This window comes from Loxodonta africana, chromosome 12 (genome assembly GCF_030014295.1).
Source record: "Loxodonta africana isolate mLoxAfr1 chromosome 12, mLoxAfr1.hap2, whole genome shotgun sequence".
Classification (NCBI taxonomy): domain Eukaryota; kingdom Metazoa; phylum Chordata; class Mammalia; order Proboscidea; family Elephantidae; genus Loxodonta; species Loxodonta africana.
Window position 1 is genome coordinate 95,960,085 of NC_087353.1, and position 18,771 is coordinate 95,978,855.

Below are 18,771 nucleotides of genomic sequence, written 5' to 3' on the forward strand. Positions count from 1 at the left end.
ACCCCGGGTTTTCTTTTTTAATTATGAAATCAACATCTGCTTATGATGGAGAACTTAGAAAAGGATGAGTAGTACATGAAAGGAAACCCAGAATTCCACTCTCCAGAGCTGCTGTATTCATTTAACAAAGTTGGTATACTATATGTATAATTTATCATCTTTTTTTCTTTGCTTAATACTGTATTTCTCTAATATAGTGTTCAATTGTGGTTTACTTAAACATGACTGTTTTGGAGCATTTAAATTGTTTTGTTTTTTTATAATTTTATTTTTTGTTGCCGAGGATATACACAGCAAAACATCCACCAATTCAATAAGTTTTACATGTGCAATTCAGTGACGTTGATTACATTCTTTGAGTTATTTTCATTGTTTTTAATATTTTGTTATAAATTATAGTGTATGTAAATCTTGTATATAAGTCTTGGTGTGATCTTTGATTCTTAAGAGATTCCAGTAAGATGAATATTTGGGTTAAAAGGATCTGGCCTTTTTAAAACCTTTCTGTGTATAGAATGAGGGGGCAATGGTGGTTTGGTGGTAGAATTCTTGCCCTCTGTGTGGGAGACGTGGGTTCAGTTCCCAGCCAGTGCACCTCAATGTGCAGCAACGACCTATCAGTGGAGGCTCGCGTGTTGCTACGATGCTAAACAGATTTCAGTGGAGCTTCCAGACTAAGACAGGCTAGGAAGAAAGGCCTGGCAACTTACTTTCAAAAATCATCTAGTGAAAACCCTATGTATCACAGTGGTCTGATCTGCAACTAATCATGGGGATGGTACAGGGCCAGGCAGCATTTTGTTCCATTGTGCCTTCAGTTGGGGCCGACTTAATGGCAGCTGTGATAGTTAAGGTGGTGTGTCAGCTTGGCTGGACCATGATTTTCAGTGGTTTGGCAGTTATGTAATGATGTAGTTTGGCAGTTATGATGTAATTTGGCATATAGTTATCCTTCATGATGTGATCTGATATGATCAGCTTTGGCAGTTTGGCCTGCATCCAGTACACATAAGGACATTCAGTCAAAGCTTGCTTGCTTGCTGTGGATCCTGCATCTGGCTCATCGTCATCTGACCTCCAGTTCTTGGAACTTGAGCCACCCGCCTGCTGTACTGCCTGCGACCTTGGATTCATCAACCTCCACAGCACTTGAGCAAGCAGCCTACCTTCTGACCTGCTGATCTTGGATTCATCAGCTGCCTTGTCCCCCCTCCACATGAGTCAGGAGAAGCCTCCAGCCTAATGCCTGACCCACAGACTTGGGACTTGCCAGCCTCTACGAACCCAGAAGCCATTTCCTTGAGATAAATCTCTCTTTCTTTCTTTCTCTCTCTATATATGTGGGAACTTCACCGGTTTTGTTTCTCTGGAGAACCGAGCCTAAGACAGCAGCTAAGAACAGCATACACAAGCCAGAATTGCCTTGGCAATTCCTCCAGCTGGAACCTCTTCCCCCTTACCTGCCTGACACTGAAGTGCCCTCATTCTCTTCCAGACTTGAACTACTGCATCTTTCTTTTCCTTAATGATTCAGTTCTCTGGTCTTCTTTCTCTTGGAGATCTGATTTGTTCTCCTGGCTTTATTCATCTCTTCCGAGCTCAAAATTCATTACAAATCCACCTTACTTCTTTAACTTTCTTACATGGGTCTTTGTGACTTTAATCACAGACTCAGGTTCCATAGTAAAGATTCTACTGTTTATGGATCACGTCTTGTGTCTGGAACTGTACTGTAGATGATTTATTTATACTCATCTTATTTGATACCCCTGGTGATTCTGAAAGGTAAACAGTTTTTCATTTTACATTGAGGGCTCAGGTAAGTGATTTGCCTGGGCCACCCAGCTGGGCAATGAGGGGCATTGGCATCTGAGCCTGACTAGAGCCCGTGCTTTCAACCCTGTTCTAGACTGCCTTGTTATCACCCTGACCTTTTCTTTTCCCTTGGGCATATCAGCATGGCCAGAAATCCTGTTACCCCTTACCACCATAGTTTTAATTAGCTCTTGGAAAGGCCCTGAAGCACTTCATGGAATTTTAGGCCAATAAAAATAGAATAAATTTTCTGAACTATAAAGAGTAAACAGTTGGTTCTTTTTTATACAGAATCCTCATGTTTGTGGGACTAGCCTACCAGTGGCCTCCTTGGCTCTCCTGAGTGCTGGGTGGCACTGAGGGGCACAGTGTCGTCCTTGCCCTCAGAGCTTGCCATCAAGCTGTGATGACATGGCTGCTAAGTAATTAGGATGACACAATAAGTTGTCGTTTAAAAAGGTGATGTGTAGATCTAAAGGTTTAGGCTGTGGGGACAAAACTTGTGCATTGGTTATTTTTTTGTATAGGCATGTCTAAAAGTCTTTAGCCCACTCTTAAGTCTTACAGACTCACTATGGACACACTTCGTTGGTGTTCTTTCCACACAGAGAGATCCACTGTCCTTAAATACAGGGCTTTGAACTGGTTTGAAATAGTTCAGTCATGGCTGTTGTAAACAAGGGCAGCATATGCATTGCATAGCAACCAAATCTGTTGCCCGTGGAATTTTGACCCGAGTAGGAAACAAACAGCAGTGCCTTACTCAAATATGGCGGCCAACCGTGCTGCTTTGAATGTTTCAGGAGCCTGATACAGGAAACTGGATTATCGGCAGAACTGTGGAAAGCAACACACATTCAAACTGACGTGGTCAGCCACCATCTTTTTTTTTATTATTATTTTACTTTAGATGAAGGTTTACAGAGCAAACTAGCTTCCCAATAAACAATTAGTACACATATTGTTTTGTGACATTGGTTACCAACCCCACAACATGTCAACACTCTCCCTTCTCAACTTTGGGTTCCCTATTACCAGCTTTCCTGTCCCTCCTGCCTTCTAGTCCTTGCCCCTGGGCTGGTGTGCCCATTTATTTTCTTTCTGTTTTATGGGCCCATCTAATCTTTGGCTGAAGGGTGAGCTTCAGAAGTGACTCAATTACTGAGCCAAAAGGGTGTCCAGGGACCATACTCTCAGGGTTTCTCCCAGTCTCTGTCAGACCAGTAAGTCTGGTCTTTTTTTTTTTTTTGAGTTAGAATTTTGTTCTACATTTTTCTCCAGCTGTGTCTGGGAACCTCATTGTGATTCCTGTCAGAGCAGTTGGTGGTGGTAACAGGGCACCATTTAGTTGTGCTGGACTCGGTCTAGTGGAGGCTGTGGTAGCTGTGGGCCATTAGTCCTTTGGACTAATCTTTTCCTTGTGTCTTTGGTTTTCTTCATTCTCCCTTCCTCCAGACTGGGTGAGACCAGTGGAGTATCTCAAATGGCTGCTCACAAGCTTTTAAGACCCCAGATACCACTCACCAAAGTAGAATGTAGAACATTTTCTTTGTAAACTATGTAATGCCATTTGAATTAGATGTTCCCTGAGACCATGGTCCCTATAGTCCTTAGCCCAGCAATTCCATCCCTCAGGGAGTTTGGATGTGTCCCTGGTGGCATAGTGGTTAAGAGCTACATCTGCTAACCAAAAAGGTCGGCAGTTCTAATCCACTAGGTGCTCCTTGGAAACTGTGTGGGGCAGTTCTACTCTCCTATCGAGTCGCTGTGAGTCAGAATTGACTCCGTGGCAGTGTTTTTTGTTTTTTGTTTTTTAATGGAGCCTCCATGACCTTACCTTAGACAAGTTGTGCTGGCTTCCCCAGTATTGTGTACTGTCTTACCTTTCACCAGAGTTACCATTTATTATTGTCTCTTTAGTGTTTTTCCATCCCCACCCATCCCCTCCCTCATAACCATCAAAGATTGTTTCTCTTTGTGTGTAAACCTTTTCATGAGTTTTTATAGTAGTGGTCTCATACAATATTTGTTCTTTTGTGATTGACTTATTTCACTCAGCATAATGCCCTCCAGATGCATGTTGTGAGATGCTTCACAGATTCATCATTGTTCTTTGTCGTTGTGTAGTGTTCCATTGTGTGTATGTACCACAGTTGGTTTATCCACTTATCTGTTGATGGGCATCTAGGGTGTTTCCATCCTTTTGCTATTGTGAACAATGCTGCAGTGAACATGGGTGTGGATATGTCCACTGGTGTGACAGCTTTTATTTCTGTAGAATATATTCCTAGGAGTGGAATTGCTAGATCATGAGAAATTTCTATTTCTAGCTTTCTAAGGAAGCACCATATCGTTTTCCAAAATGGTTGTACCATTTTACATCCCACCAGCAGGGCGTAAGAACCCAATCTCCCCACAGCCTCTCCAGCATTTGTTATTTTCTGTGTTTTTGATTCGTGCCAGTAATGCCAGGTTGAGATGGTTTTGATTTGCATTTATCTAATAGCTGGTGATTGTGAGCATTTGCTCATGTGTCTGTTAGCCACTTGAGTGTCTTCTCTGGTAAAGCGTCTGTTAATTTCCTTTGCCCATCTTTTAATTGGATTATTTGTCTTTTTGTTGTTAGGGGTGTTGGATTTTCCTATAGATTTTAGAGATTAAACGTTCATCAGATTTGTTGTAGCCAAATGTTTTTTCCCTGTGTATAGGTTCTCTTTTTACTCTTTTGGTGAAGTCTTTTGATGAGCCTAAGTGTTTAATTTTTAGAAGATCCTAGTTATCTAGCTTACCTCCTGGAGTTTGTGTGTTGTTAGTTATGGTTTGTATCCTGTTAAGGCAGTGTATTAGGGCTTCTAGCATTAGTCCTATTTTTTCTTCTATGATCGTTATAGGTTTTGGTTTTATATTTAGGTCTTTGACCCATTTTGAATTAGTTTTTGTGTGTGGTGTGAGGTATGGGTCCTATTTCATTTTTTTGTAGATGGACATCTAGTTTTTCCAGCATGATTTATTTAAAAGAATGTCTTTTCCCCATTCAATTGACTTTTCAGCTGCCATATTTGAGCAGGGCACCCATGTTTGTTTCCTAAACCAAAATACAGCCCGTTGCTGTGAAGTCAATTCTGACTCATAGCGACCCTAGAAAACAGAGTAGAACTACACCATAGAGTTCCCAAGGAGGGCCTGGTGGATTTGAACTGCCAACCTCTTGGTTAGTAGCTGCAGCACTTAACCACTATGCCCCCAGGATTTCCGCTTATTTCCTAACACAGTTAAAATCCCACAGGCAACAGATTTGGTTGCTATGCAACACGTATGTTGCCCTTGTTTAACATGACCATGACTGAACCATTTCTAACCGATTCGTATTTCCTCAGATGAACACCGTTCATCTCCAGCCTGACTTCAGTGGCTGTGTGGCACCCCATCGTATGAGGTCACCAGAACGTACTTAACACAGTTCCTGGGTATTTATGTTTAGATTGTTTAGAGTTTGTCACTATTTGTAAATATGTCAGACATCCTTAAAGATAAGTATTTGTGTCAGCCTTTTATACATTTCTAGAAATTGAATTCTGTTTCCTGCCTTTTAATGGTCAGGAGTTTGCAGCCTTTATGTCATTAGTGTTTCCGATCTGTTCTTTTTTATGGTTTCTCTTTTGTTGCTATGCTAAAAATTGCTCCAGTCCCTGAAGAAAAAAAAAAAATTTTTTTTGTTCGTTTCTTTGTATTTATTTATATGCTTTAAGGTTGAAGTTGAGTAAGTCCTCCTCACCCATAAACGTGAAATGCTGTTGTTGGAGGGGTTTCCATTCTGTTACTTTAATACTGTAGCTTGATATAGCATCCTTTAATGTTCAGAAGTTGAAAGCCCTGTTCACTTTTGTTTCCTCTCTTACGTATTCTTTCTTGTTACACCCTGTCTCCCCTCTCCACAGATCCCCTATTAGTTTGGGGGTGGGAGGCAGGGGAACAGTAGGAAAACGGGCATCTTCAAAATAACGGGTTTTGATGCAGGCAGAATGCTGTCTCATCATTTATTCACATTTCCTTTTGTCTTAGACGGTCAAAAATGTTTTAATAGAAGTCTGTCATGGATTGAGTTGTGTCCCCCCAAATACCTGTCAGCCTGGCTAGGTCATGATTCCCAGTACCGTATGATTGATTGTCTACCATTTTGTAATCTGATTTCCCTGTGTGCTGTAAATCCTGTTGTTATGATGTGGTGAGATGGATCAGTGGCAGTTACATCGATGAGATCTACAAGATGAGATAGTGTCTTAAGCTAAACTCTTTTGGGATGTAAGAGAGAGAAGTAAGCAGAGAGACATGGGACCTCATACCACCAAGAAAGCAGTGCCGGGAGCAGAGCACATCCTTTAGGCCTGAGGTTCCTATGCTGGGATGCTCCCAGACCAAGGGAAGACTGATGACAAGGGCCTTTCCCGAGAGCTGACAGAGGGAGAGAGCCTTCCCCTGGAGCTGGCACCCTGAATTTAGACTTGTAGCCTATTGGACTGTGAGAGAATAAACTTCTCTTTGTTAAAGCCATCCACATGTGGTGTTTCTCTTACAGCGGCACTACATGACTACGACAAGGTCTTACGTTTTGTAAGTTTGGATTGGTTCCTTTAGGCAGTGAAGTCGCACTTTCCAGCTACTCAGCTCTCTTGATCAGTAAACTCAATGTAAAGTGGCTGCAGAGAGCCTCAGTGGGGCAGTTGAACTCCATCAGACAGTAGAGTTAGGAAAGGTCCCTGGGTGGCACTAGTGATTTGCAGTCAGTTGACTGCCAACCTAAAGGTTGGTATTTCAAACCCACCTAGCAATACCACGGAAGAAAAGGTGATCTGCTTCCATTGAGACTGCAACCAAATATGTGATCACATGAACAACAGCAGCTCGAAAGAATGGATGAGAAGCTTAGGGGGGCCAGTGAGCTTGTGTTAATGATAGTGAAATAGTTTGTGGAGAAAGGTTATGTGTCACTTTGGCTGGGCCATGATTCTCAGTTGTTTGGCAGTTGTATGATAAAAAAAAAAATGATGACTTCCATGAGAGATTTGATATGTGATCACTTCGTGATGGGATCTGCTGTGAGTAGCCCATCAGTCGAAATGGAGTTTCCCTGGGCATGTGGTCTGCACTGAATATAAGCAAACATCCCAGCAAGGCTTGTGGGCTTTTGCTCACTCTGGATCCTGCAGCTGGCTCCTGTTCATCTGAACTCTGGCTCTTGGGACTTGAGCTAGCGGCTTACCTGCCGTCTTGCCTGCCAGTCCTGGGACTGATCAGACTTCACAGCCTGTGAACAAGAGCCCCGCTATCTGACGTGCCGTCTTGGGTTTGCCAAACCCTGCAGCTGTGTGAATCAGGAGAGGCCTCTGTTCTGACCCACAGACTTGGGACGTTCCAGCCTTGACAACCACGTGAGCCATTTCCCTGGTATAAATCTCTCTCTCTATTTACTTACATGCTTTACTGGTTTTGCTTCTCTAGAGAACTCAGCCTAAGACAGCAACCAACATCACTGAATTGTACATACAGAAATTGTTGAAGTGGTACATGTTTTGTTGTGTATATTTTCACTAAAGAAAAAAAAAAATCCATTAAGAGTCCTATAGTTTAATGGTTCTTTAAAAAAAAGATTATAGCCAGGAAAATCCTATGGAACAGTTCTACTTTGTAATACATGGGATTGTCCTCAGTCAGAGTTGACTCAATGGCAACTAACAACAACAGTGCTCCTAACAGGCAGCACATAGTTAAATGTTTTTTTCATCTTTAATAGCGTAAATGTTAAATGACTTAGAGAAATAGAAATACTGTATCCTCTCGTTGAATCCATGGCTGTTAGTGTTTAGAATTGGTAGTAGGTGGATTTAAGGAAAAAACTTAAGTGAACAGTAGAGCAGGAGGAATGTTCTGGTGTGCAAGGGGCAGGCAGTGTGGCGACGTGTGCAGGAGGCACACCACGAGGCGGAGCGGAGGAGAGGGCCTCGGGAACTCCCTCACCCACCAGTGTGGACCTCGCGTTGAAAAACCTACTATGTGTTTCATTTTATTGTCCCATATGAGAGAAATGAAAAAGTCTGCTTTCACTTAGCTAAAATTCCTTTTTTTTTTCTCTCTGTCACAGGGGACCGTGATTAGGGTGTTTTCCATTCCAGAAGGACAGAAACTCTTTGAGTTCCGGAGGGGAGTTAAGAGGTAGAGTATATAAATCTTCAAGATTGATGCTGTAAGTTATGTTTGGATTTCAGTTATGTATTATCTGTAACCAAGCAAGGGCAAACTTCAGAGAACAGTGAGGAAATTCCAGGTAAATGTACAAGCACTTCAGCCCCTCTCAATGGTCAGTGGAGATTAAGGAGTCTGTCACAGGAGGTAAAGGAACATATTTTATAAGCGCAAACTGGACGTTCATCTGTCTTTAGTCCTACCTGGATGTAGAGTGATGACCAGTAGCCTAGAGGGTGGACAGACCCGCAGAACCAGGCCCCTGGTACCATTGCCAAGGCCCCAGCTGGCTCTGGCGTTGCATGGTAATGACCCCACGTTGGCCCGGTAAGTGTGCACATTTCCTCATTCTCCACTCCTTAGAACCAGCTCCTCCATCTCACCTTTCACCTCCAGCACATGGCCTTGGCTCTGTGTTTAAAAAAAAAAAGTCACAGTTGGAGTTCCCTCGACTTCCCACTATCCATACTAAAATGTGTCCGTACTTGGTGCTTTCTTCCTTGGCTCCTCCTGTTTATTCCTGGCCCCTCTGCTGTGTTGGGTAGCAGAGTAAGGGAGGGGTTGCTCCAGTGCCCTGGCTCAAATCCCAGGCAGCCTTTTAGAGCGTCACTTGACCTTGCTGAGTCTTAGGTCCCCTCTGAAATGAGGAGGTGATGCTGCTGCTTGGTAAATGGTAGGTATTAGATTACCCCAGCAAACATGGAGCTTCTCTGGGGACCTCACACTCTCTCTTGTCTCCTCCCTCTCCCTCTCTTTGGGACCAGTCCCACAAGTACAGCAAACGTGTCTCCGGTCTTCAATACCAAAGGCAAACACTCCACAGCGCCTTCCAGTGCCTGCCTGCCTTTGTTTTTTCCCTGGATTTTCCTTACCTGATATGTTTCTGGGCTTTTCCCTTCTTTTGCTGTTCCTGCTCAGTTTCCTCCCCTTGTGTCTGGTCTCTGTCCTGGAGTCTCTGCTTGTGCACCCTGTAAATCTCCACACCCTTCCTGCACGGGGCCGCGTATATCTGTGCCAGTGATGCCCACGTCCGTGTGTTCAGCCCTGGCTTCTCTCCCGCCATTTCCCTGTGTGTCTCTTGCTCACTGGATGTCGGACATTTCAGCACCTCCCAGGCCATAGTGCACCCCCCTGCTCCTTGTGCTCCGTATTCCTTATCTTAGTCAGTGTTGCCCCTGCCCACCTCCCCAGTGCCTGGCCTGAGAGACCACTTAGGGACCGGGATGAGTCCCCCATCCAAGTTCTCCTAAATCACTGCCCAGCTGCTGTGGTATCCTGGGCTGCCCACACTCTGCTTTTGGCCCCTTCAGTCCATTCTCATACTCTAGCCTGAGCTCTTCTTGGAAGATGTAAAGATAATCAGGTCACATCCAATTTACACTGTTCTCAGCCCTCTCGTGTTGTGTGAAGACCAGCCCCAGTGCCGGGCCCATCCATGTCCAGCCCGATGCTGCTCCGCTGCCTCTGCTGTCCAGTCTAGCCACACTGTGTCTCCCTCTGTGCCTGTCTCTTCGTGGGCTGGGATGTCCCCTCTGGCGATCTGGCCAACTTCTGTAAGCCTCTGATCTGAGTGTCCCCTTCGGAGCGGGGTTTACCTGACCCTCACACAGCTGAGTCCCCGTGCTGTGCTCTGTCACACCCCCCACATTCCCCTTTAGTGCCCTACAGCGTGTGGATAGCGTCCATACCTCCTCCTCACACACACATCTGATGGCGCTGCCTTGAGGCACAACCTAACCCTCTGGCTTTATTCCCAGAGCTCTGGTGCAGCCCCAGGTGCTTTGGCAGTGTTCAGCGAGTGCTCGTAGAATTGAATAGAACCTCTTACCGTGGGCAGGGCTAAACGTGCCTTGTGATTCTAGGCAGAAATTTCCAGTTTACTTGATGGCTCTGGGATTTTTACAGAGTTTTTTGTTTTTTATTTTTTATTGTGCATTAAGTGAAAGTTTACAAATCAAGTTAGTCTCTCATATAAAAATTTGTATACACCTTACTATATCCTCCTAGTTGCTCTCCCCCTAATGAGACAGCACACTCCTTCCCTCCACTCTCTATTTTCGTGTCCATTCGGCCAGCCTCTGACACCCTCTGCCCTCTCATCTCACCCCCAGACAGGAGCTGCCCACGTAGTCTCATGTGTCTACTTGATCCAAGAAGCTCACTCCTCACCAGTATCATTTTCTATCCCATAGTCCAGTCCAATCTCTGTCTGAAGAGTTGGCTTTGGAAATGGTTCTGTCTTGGGCTAACAGAAGTTCCGGGAACCATGACCTCTGGGGTCTTTCTAGTCTCAGTCAGACCATTAAGTCTGGTCTTTGTACAAGAATTTGAGGTCTGCTCTCTTAGGGGTTCTCTGTTGTGTTCTCTGTCAGGGCAGTCATCGGTTGTAGCCAGGCACCATCTAGTTCTTCTCGTCTCAGGCTGTTGTAGTCTCTGGTTTATGTGGCCCTTTCTGTTTCTTGGGCTCATAATTACCTTGTGTCTTTGGTGTTCTTCATTCTCCTTTGGTCCAGGTGGGTTGAGACCAATTGATGCATCTCAGATGGCCACTTGCTAGCATTTAAGACCCCAGGTGCCACTCTCTGAAGTTGGATGCAGAATGTTTTCTCAGTAGATTTTATTATGCCAGTTGACCTAGATGTCCCCCGAAACCATGATCCCCAAACCCCCGCCCCTGCTACGCTTGCCTTCAAAGCGTTCAGTTTATTCAGGAAATGTCTTTGGTTTATTTAGTCCAGTTGTGCTGACATCTCGTGTATTGTGTGTTGTCTTTCCATTCACCTAAAATAGTTCTTGTCTACTAATTAGTGAATACCCCTTTCCCTCCCTCCCTCCCCACTCTTGTAACCGTCAAAGAATATTTTCTTTTCCTTTACAGAGATTTTTAAATATACCATAGAGACTTAGCATGTTCGAAGTTTTGCTTTATTCATAGACATTATCAAGGTCACTGACTTATCCTCTTGCATGTTAACAATTGCAGTAACCATAAAGAGAAATGAAGTTCTGAAATATGCTACAACGTGGGTGAACCTGGAGAACATAATGCTGAGTGAAATACGGCAGACACAAAAGGGCAAATGTTGTATGATCCCACTTATATGAGATATTTAGAAGAGGCAAATGCATAGAGGCCAAGAATTATTAGTGTTTACCAGAAGTGGTGGGGAGGGGTAATAGAGAGCAGTTGCTTAAGGGGTACAGAGTTTTTGTTTGGGGTGATGGAGAAATTTAGAAACGGATAGCAGTGATGGTTGTGTAATATGAGTGTAATCGATGTCAGTGAAGTTGTGCATATAAAAATGGTTGAAATGGCAAATGTTTTGTTATACATATTCTACCACAATAAAATAAAAAAATAGCTATAATTTAAATCACTGAATTTTCCTTTGCTAACTTGAAGACTATAAATCTACCCTAACTCAGCTAAAAATGGTTTAATGAAGTCCTGATTCTGTTATTTGGAATTACACAGAAATATAGGCTGTTGAAGGAGATACAAAAGAATTGTTCCTACTTAGTATTGACTTGCAGACATTTTCGTCTCTCAGTATTTTTTCTGAGAAGCTGGCTGGACAGTAGTGAGAAGGATGTCAGTAGACCTAAGTCAGCCTGCCATGGGACTTGTCCTCTCTGTCACTTTAGTTAAAAACCCTGGCGAAGTGCCGCTTGTCCCCTAACCAGTGTTCCTGGTCCAGTATAATGAGACTGTACCTTGCATCCTGTCCCCAGGTGTGTCAGCATCTGCTCACTGGCCTTCAGCATGGATGGCATGTTCCTCTCCGCGTCCAGCAACACAGAAACTGTGCACATCTTCAAACTCGAGACTGTGAAGGAAAAGTGAGTGGCAAAGAGGTGTCCACTGAAAACCAAAACCACTTCTCCAGCGTTTACTGCCTGGATGAGAATATAACTGCAGACCTGGTCCTATTGTTGTTGTTTTTTTGTTTTAATTGTACTTTAAATGAAGGTTTACAAAACAAACTAGCTTCTCATTAAACAATTAGTACACATATTGTTTTGTGACATTGGTTGCCAGCCCCTTGACATCTCAACACTCTCCCCTTTTCAATCTTGGGTTCCCTATTACCAGCTTTCCTGTCCCCTCCTGCCTTCTAGTCCTTGCCCCTGGGCTGCTGTGCCCATTTAGTTTCATTTTGTTTTACGGGGCTGTCTAATCTTTGGCTTAAGGGTGTACCTCAGGAGTGACTTCATTACTGAGCTAAAAGGATGTCCAGGGGCCATACTCTCGGGGTTTTTCCAGTCTCTGTCAGACCAGTAAGCCTGGTATTTTTTCTGTGTGTGTATGTTAGTTAGAATTTTGTTCTACATTTTTCTCCAGCTTTGTCTGGGACCCTCTATTGTGATCCTGTCAGAGCAGTTGGTGGTGGTAGCCAGACACCATCTGGTTGTGCTGGGGTTAGCCAGCTGGCAGCTGTGGTAGTTGTGGTCTCTTAGTCCTTTGGACTAATCTTTCCCTTGTGTCTTTGGTTTTCTTCATTCTTCCTTGCTCCAGACTGGGTGAGACCAGCAGAGTATCGTAGATGGCTGCTCAATGGTCCTGTTTTTTGACACCGTTTGCCAGTAATGAATGTTGTTATTAGGTGCCATCCAGTCTATTCTCTGTCACAGCGACCCCATGTGACAGAGTAGAGCTGCTCCATAGGGCTGTCTAGGCTGTAATCTTCACAGGAGCAGATCACCAGGTCTTTCTCCTACAGAGCCACTAGTGGGTTCGAACCAACGACCTTTGGATTAGCAACGGAGTGCTTAGCGTTTGTGCCGCCAGGGCTCCTATCAATAAAGAGGAAGTGCCATCAAATCTAGGCTCAGCAGTAAAATGGATTTCTGCCCTTTAAATTGATGCTTGAATGTGGGAAGGCTGCCCAAGAGAAGGGTGGGGAGAAACTTGAACCACGTAAGGGTGGAGAGAGAGCTCTTCTGGTCCGTACAGATGCCTGCCTCTTGACACTTACAAACAGAAGCATCTTCAGCAAGCTGGCCACTGGCGTCAATACCGCGTTTCCTTGAACCTGCCTGTGTGTAAGCCAGGAGATGAGCTTGGTTTCATTTTTAAAGCAGCTGATTTAAATTATGCACTACAGTAATGAATATGGGTGGTGAAGGGGTTTCTTATCTTTTCTTAAATTTTAAAATGACCATCCCATTGGGATCAGTATTATTTATTTATACTCTCTCTTATTCCAAGAAGTATTTAAAATAACTTAGAAAATATACACACGGTGAATAACAACTACAAAATGGGCTACAGGAAAATAACAGCTTGACTTAAGATTGGTACTCATAAGATACCACAGATTTTGGAGACTTACTGTTAGAAAGATCTAGAGGGGCTTATAAATTTAGCCCTAACGTCCTCACCTTTGCTGTAAAAGGGGAGCCTAATGACCTACCAAGGAGCCCTAGTAGCGTAACGGTTAAGTGCTCAGCTGCTAACCTAAAGGTTAGTGGTTTGAACCCACCAACTGTTCCATGGAATACAAGACCTGGTGATCTGTTCCCGTAGCCTAGGAAACCCTATGGGCAGTTCTACTCTGTCACGTGGGGTTGCAGTGAGTTGGAATTCACTTGGTGGCACCCAACAACAGTCATTTACCATGAACATGACCTCTAGGAAGCATGGTCCTGCATCGTTCTGAGATTCGAGAGGGCTTCTCCCTCACCTCCCAGGAGGGTGTGCTCAGGAGCATGGCCCCAGGGGGTCTCTGTGTCTGTTCTTCGGCCCTTCTTTTCGTGGCATGTAGGTGATTTCTCCTTCAGGTCTCAGGGCTGACCCTTATCTCTGTGGGAGGGGCCGTGGGTCCTTCTCATCGTGATGTGTGTAGCTTTGTTGTCTGAGCGGATGTCCTTCTTGCAGACCCCAGGAGGAGCCCACGACCTGGACTGGCTATTTCGGCAAAGTACTCATGGCTTCCACCAGCTACTTGCCCTCACAAGTCACAGAGATGTTCAACCAGGGTAGAGCCTTCGCCACCGTCCGCCTGCCCTTCTGTGGCCACAAGAACATCTGCTCACTAGCCACGTGAGTAGAGCACAGCACTGACCTTCCTGACCCATTGTGCTGTGACCGACTCGTCAGAGAGAGGTCGTGTCAGGGTGGCTGCTACAGGACACCAGAGAGGAGTGTGGGACCGCTGGCATGTCTCCCGACCCAGGAGAACTTGGGTGGAACTCGGGGCTTTGTGGAGGAAGAGAACCAGCAAACACACCTGTGCAGTGATCACATGTGAAGGCCTCCTCTGTGGTGGTCTGCTCAGTTCCACAACATCTTCCTCTCAGTTTCTGTGGAAAGTATTTTGTATTAATGAAAAACAGCCATTAAGTCAAACTGTGAAGTTGCCCATATTGAACCATTTTTGGCCAACAGAAGCAGCCATCTCACACGCTCCAACGCCCTGTTCTAGCGCCAGGGTGCAGGCTTGGGATGCACATGGGTGGGATCTAATGAATTCACTGGGATTGGCCAAGGAAAAGACCACCTTTCCAATTCAGCAGTTTCGTGATTCCATGAGCCTTGTAAACATTATTTCTGTCCTTTCTATCAGATCAGACTAGCATAGCTAAAAAGTTCTAAAATATCTATCTACCTGTAGCAATCAGAGAAGCCACGAAGCTGGCCTCGCCCCAGCCTCCGCCCACAGGATCGGTGTTTATTCACAGCAAGCGCGTCCTCAGCCTTGCCAGTCCGAGTCTTACATAGCATGGAGCGTGTGATCGTTGCCCTCTTATCTGTAGATCGTAAACATGGAACTCAGGAAACTAGAGCCGAGGCTCACTGAGGTGGGGCTTCTTCCCTAGCCATGCCAAAGCGAGGCTGCTGGTTTAATCAGATGCTTTTTGTGGATGCTGTGGTCCTGGAATTTGCTTTCTATTCTCACTAGAATTCAGAAGATTCCCCGACTGCTGGTGGGCGCGTCTGACGGGTACTTGTACATGTACAACCTGGACCCCCAGGAAGGGGGCGAATGCACCCTGATGAAGCAGCATAAGTGAGTCTGCATGGCCTCAGCCTCACCTCTGTGTGCCGCCTGTCGCGTCCTCAGCCCGGGAACCTCTGTGCCTGTTCATTTCCTTGGGACCCAGTGACTCCGAAGAGGACTGCCAGGGTGGCTGGTCTAGGTGGCTCCTGAGCTTCACTTTCGCAGAGAGAGTTGATTCTGCCTGCTGGTGCTCCGGAAGATGCCGACTGCTGTTCTCCCCACCCTCACAGCCCGGGGCCCCGTCTAGTGGCTGGGGCAGGGATGAGAGCAGAAGGGCAGTGCACCACACCCATTCTTAGTTGTGGAAAGGGGGAGCCCCAGGCCCTCTTCCTAGAACCCAGCCTGAGCATCCCGAAGCAAGGACACAGTGGTGTCACCACAGCGCATGCTCTCGAGGGTTGGCTCTCTGAGAGGCATGCGTTCTCATTGGAAAGAGGGAGGCTGCTGGTTTCATCAGTGCTGGGTAGCTGGGAGGGAGCGCTGCTGGAGGTTCTGTTTTACAGCCTCTTTTTTTATTCAGAAGTCCTAACAACAATGCAGCAATTGTTTCATAATTGGGGTAGAACTGGGAGAGATTTCTTTTTATAGAGAAATGTTCTCTTTAGTTAAAAAATGAAGTAAAAAGAGAATAATTTTTTAAAAATAAAGATGAAGTGAGGTGGTCTTGTTAGATATACCTTGGCTTAGACCTTCCATGTAGAACTCTGAGTGAGCAGGCACACGGGATGATGTTGAAGCCTTCCTAGGGTGGTGGGCACCCTGAGTGCCCTGCGTGGAGTGACCTCTGTCCTGTGGCTGCTGAGAATCGTGTCCCTGGGCCCGTCCTGACTGAGTCTGGTGTTTATCTCCCTCTGCCTTTTCTAGGTTGGATGGCAGCATGGAGACGACCAATGAGATCTTAGACTCTGCATCCCACGACTGCCCCTTAGTCACCCAGCCGTATAGCACAGCCATAGCGAAAGGTACTTATGTGCCTCCGTCCCCAACGAGACCTGGTAAGGGGTGTGACACTCACCTGGAAGGTAAATCACGCTGGCAGCCTACCTCTTTTACTTTTTGAACTTGGTGCTTTTAACCAAATCTTCTTACCAGAGTGGCTGGGGAAGGGACGTGGGAGTTCTCAGAACCTAGGCAGGCTTTATAATTCATTTTCTTCGTTTCTGAATTAAAAATAATCGCAGGTCAGTCTCATTTGTGTGCTAATTATCCCAAGACTTGCCACTTCTCTGCTAAAATACTATCCAAAGTTCTGTGTCTGTGAGGTGGTTTTGTCTTTGGTCTTTCCCCTCCCACCTGCCTCACCTAGCAGGTGTACGTCTGTAACACCAAGGTCCCCTCTGGGTGGGGGGCTGTGGCGGTAACCAGGGCAGGCACAGTGCCCACCTTCAGAGCTGACGTCCTTCTGTGGAAGCTCTCCAGCACCCACATGAACAGACATGGGTGATTTAGGCTGTGACATTTCTACTCCAAAATGAGATGTCTTTCTCCAAGCAATCAGGTCAAACTTAAGTTGGAGACCCTGTAGTTATGCTCGCACCTGAGCCAGCACTTGTTCACCACCACTGTGAAGCAGCCCTTTCATGTAAACAAACGGCTGTATGTCTCATAGCATCAATATTGAGCAGCCATCACCAGTGTGAGAGTTATGTCCATTCTCCCTGTTCACTGAAGAAAGCTTGTAGCCTGCCTGTTTACCACCCGTTGCCATGGTGTTGACTCTGACTCACAGTGGCCCCATGTGTGTAGAACTGTGCTCCATGGGATATACAGTGCCTTATTTTTCAGAAGTAGATTGCCAGATCTTTCTTTCGAGGCACCTCTGGGTTGGGACTCGAACTTCCAACCTTTCGGTTAGCAGCTAAGCATGGTAACCAGCCCCTATTTACTGTGCAGGCATCTTTTTGACATAAATATCATCTTGAGCTGCCTAAGCTGCAAAAACCTTAAAATAACAACAACCAAAAAAACCCAAACCTATTGCCATCTAATCAATTCTGACTCATAGCGACCCCATGTAACAGGGTGGAATTGCCCCATAGGGTTTCCTAGGCTATAATTTTTATGGGAGCACGTGTCCCGGTCTTTTCTCTCAAGGAGCGGCATTTAGTTAGCAGCTGAGCACTTAACTGTTGTGCCACCAGGGCCCCTTGTCAGTCGGAAGAGAGATTAAAATTAGAATGCCTCAACATGGGCTGTAACCAGGGACACTCAGGGATATTCCAAAGTCAGCTCCAGGCGTGTTGCTGAATGTGTGTCCTGCATCCCCAGGCCTTTGCATGTGACCTCATGGTCTCTTTACAGCCTACACAGACGACCTGGGTGCAGTGGGCGGCGCCTGTCTGGAGGAAGAGGCTGGTGCCCTGCGACTGGACGAGGACAGCGAACATCCTCCCATGATCCTTCGGACAGACTGAGCCTGACCTGTGAACTCTGACCCCAGATGCAGAGAACACCAGGTCGAGAGAGGACTTGGTGTTGTGCTGCTGTGAACTTTGACCTGAGTAGGGGGAGAGGATGGCAGAGACTTAAAAACAGATCGTAGCTGTAGTCTAATTCCATACTGTTGAGAAAATACATTGTTTTCACTTCAGTGGCTTTTAATTCTGCTTATGAATTTTAGCTTTTTGGGATATTTGCTTTTTTTTTTCTCTCTCTCTCTCTCTTTTTGCCAAAAATGACTGTTTGGTGAAGCCCTTGAACCCTCCTTGCTTTGCATGCATTCATGTGCCAAGCTAGCGTAGGAGAGCGAAAAGCCACGTCGTAGCAAACGGAAGTTGTCTGGGTTTCATAGATGTATATACTGGTGAGTGGACAGACAGAGTGGTGTCACACAGCACGGTCTGGTCAGTGAGGCAGGTTCTGCCATGACAGGTCCAAGACCCCTGCAAGGGGCTGGCCAGTGTGCAAGGCAGCCGGAGGCCAGAGGAGAGCCTCCCTCCATGCACCCCCACCTGGACCATTCTTCCCTATTCTGTTTTGTTAAATTCTTTCCAAGTTGGATGATCCTGGGATTTCTTCCGCGATGAACTTCAATTTTGTGTCTGATCTTGCTTTCTGTGTGGGTACTGTGAGAGAGGGGATCTATGATATGAAAAGCCTTCCCTCTGGCAGCAAGCAAACCGGAAAGGATGTCTGGGAAGACCCGGAGGGAAGGAAGTGGTCTCGTTTGTATAATTAAATGATCTGTTCTTTTTCTTTAATCTTCCTGTTCAATAATTGTGTGATTTTTTTTTTTTTTTTTTAAAGGAACATTTGTAGCTACTCTTAACCAAGAAAACAGAGTTAAAATTTGATGGGTAGCTGAACTGTCTCCTTACCTGAGCTCACCTGCCTGTCATGGGCGCCTCCAATAGGTCAGCGTGGTGGAGAGAGCTAGAAACCCGAGAGAGAAGTGGGCTGGGAACACCTACTTCCCCAGGTGTTTATGTGCCTTTTCTATTTTAATCTTACAAAATCTGTTCGGCAAAGTGGTGAGAGAGAGATTGTGGTTACAAGTTTTAGTATTTGCCTAGCTTCCCTTTTCATTTTCACAGGATCAAAACAACCTCAGATACCTCAAGCTCTGCATTCCAAACCAAGACACAGAGAGGTTAAATCCATGCGGGAATTATAGTGGAGTTGATGGCATGAAGGCTGTCAGCTTTTTGGAATAGTGGAAGCTAAGGATATAGGTAAAAAAAAAAGCAAAACGCTCTGCTCACCCCTGCCTTTTCAC

General features: G+C 45.5%; 1 protein-coding gene across 3 annotated transcripts in view; it reads left to right on the forward strand.

Annotated features, from left to right (window-relative positions):
* Window positions 1-18,256, forward strand: part of WIPI2 (WD repeat domain, phosphoinositide interacting 2) — a 57,104-nt gene extending 38,848 nt beyond the window's left edge. Inside the window, exons 7-12 of one of the 3 annotated variants that reach the window (XM_003416506.3) lie at window positions 7,955-8,025; window positions 11,788-11,895; window positions 13,934-14,098; window positions 14,958-15,065; window positions 15,921-16,051; window positions 17,358-18,256. In XM_003416506.3, coding sequence (XP_003416554.1) covers window positions 7,955-8,025; window positions 11,788-11,895; window positions 13,934-14,098; window positions 14,958-15,065; window positions 15,921-16,051; window positions 17,358-17,470 — 696 coding nt within the window. In that variant the 3' untranslated portion in view covers window positions 17,471-18,256. Of the gene's footprint in view, window positions 1-7,954; window positions 8,026-11,787; window positions 11,896-13,933; window positions 14,099-14,957; window positions 15,066-15,920; window positions 16,079-17,357 lie in introns of all 3 variants that reach the window. The other 2 variants (XM_003416507.4, XM_010596267.2) reach the window with 2 other exon arrangements.
* The last annotated feature ends 515 nt before the right edge of the window (window positions 18,257-18,771 follow it).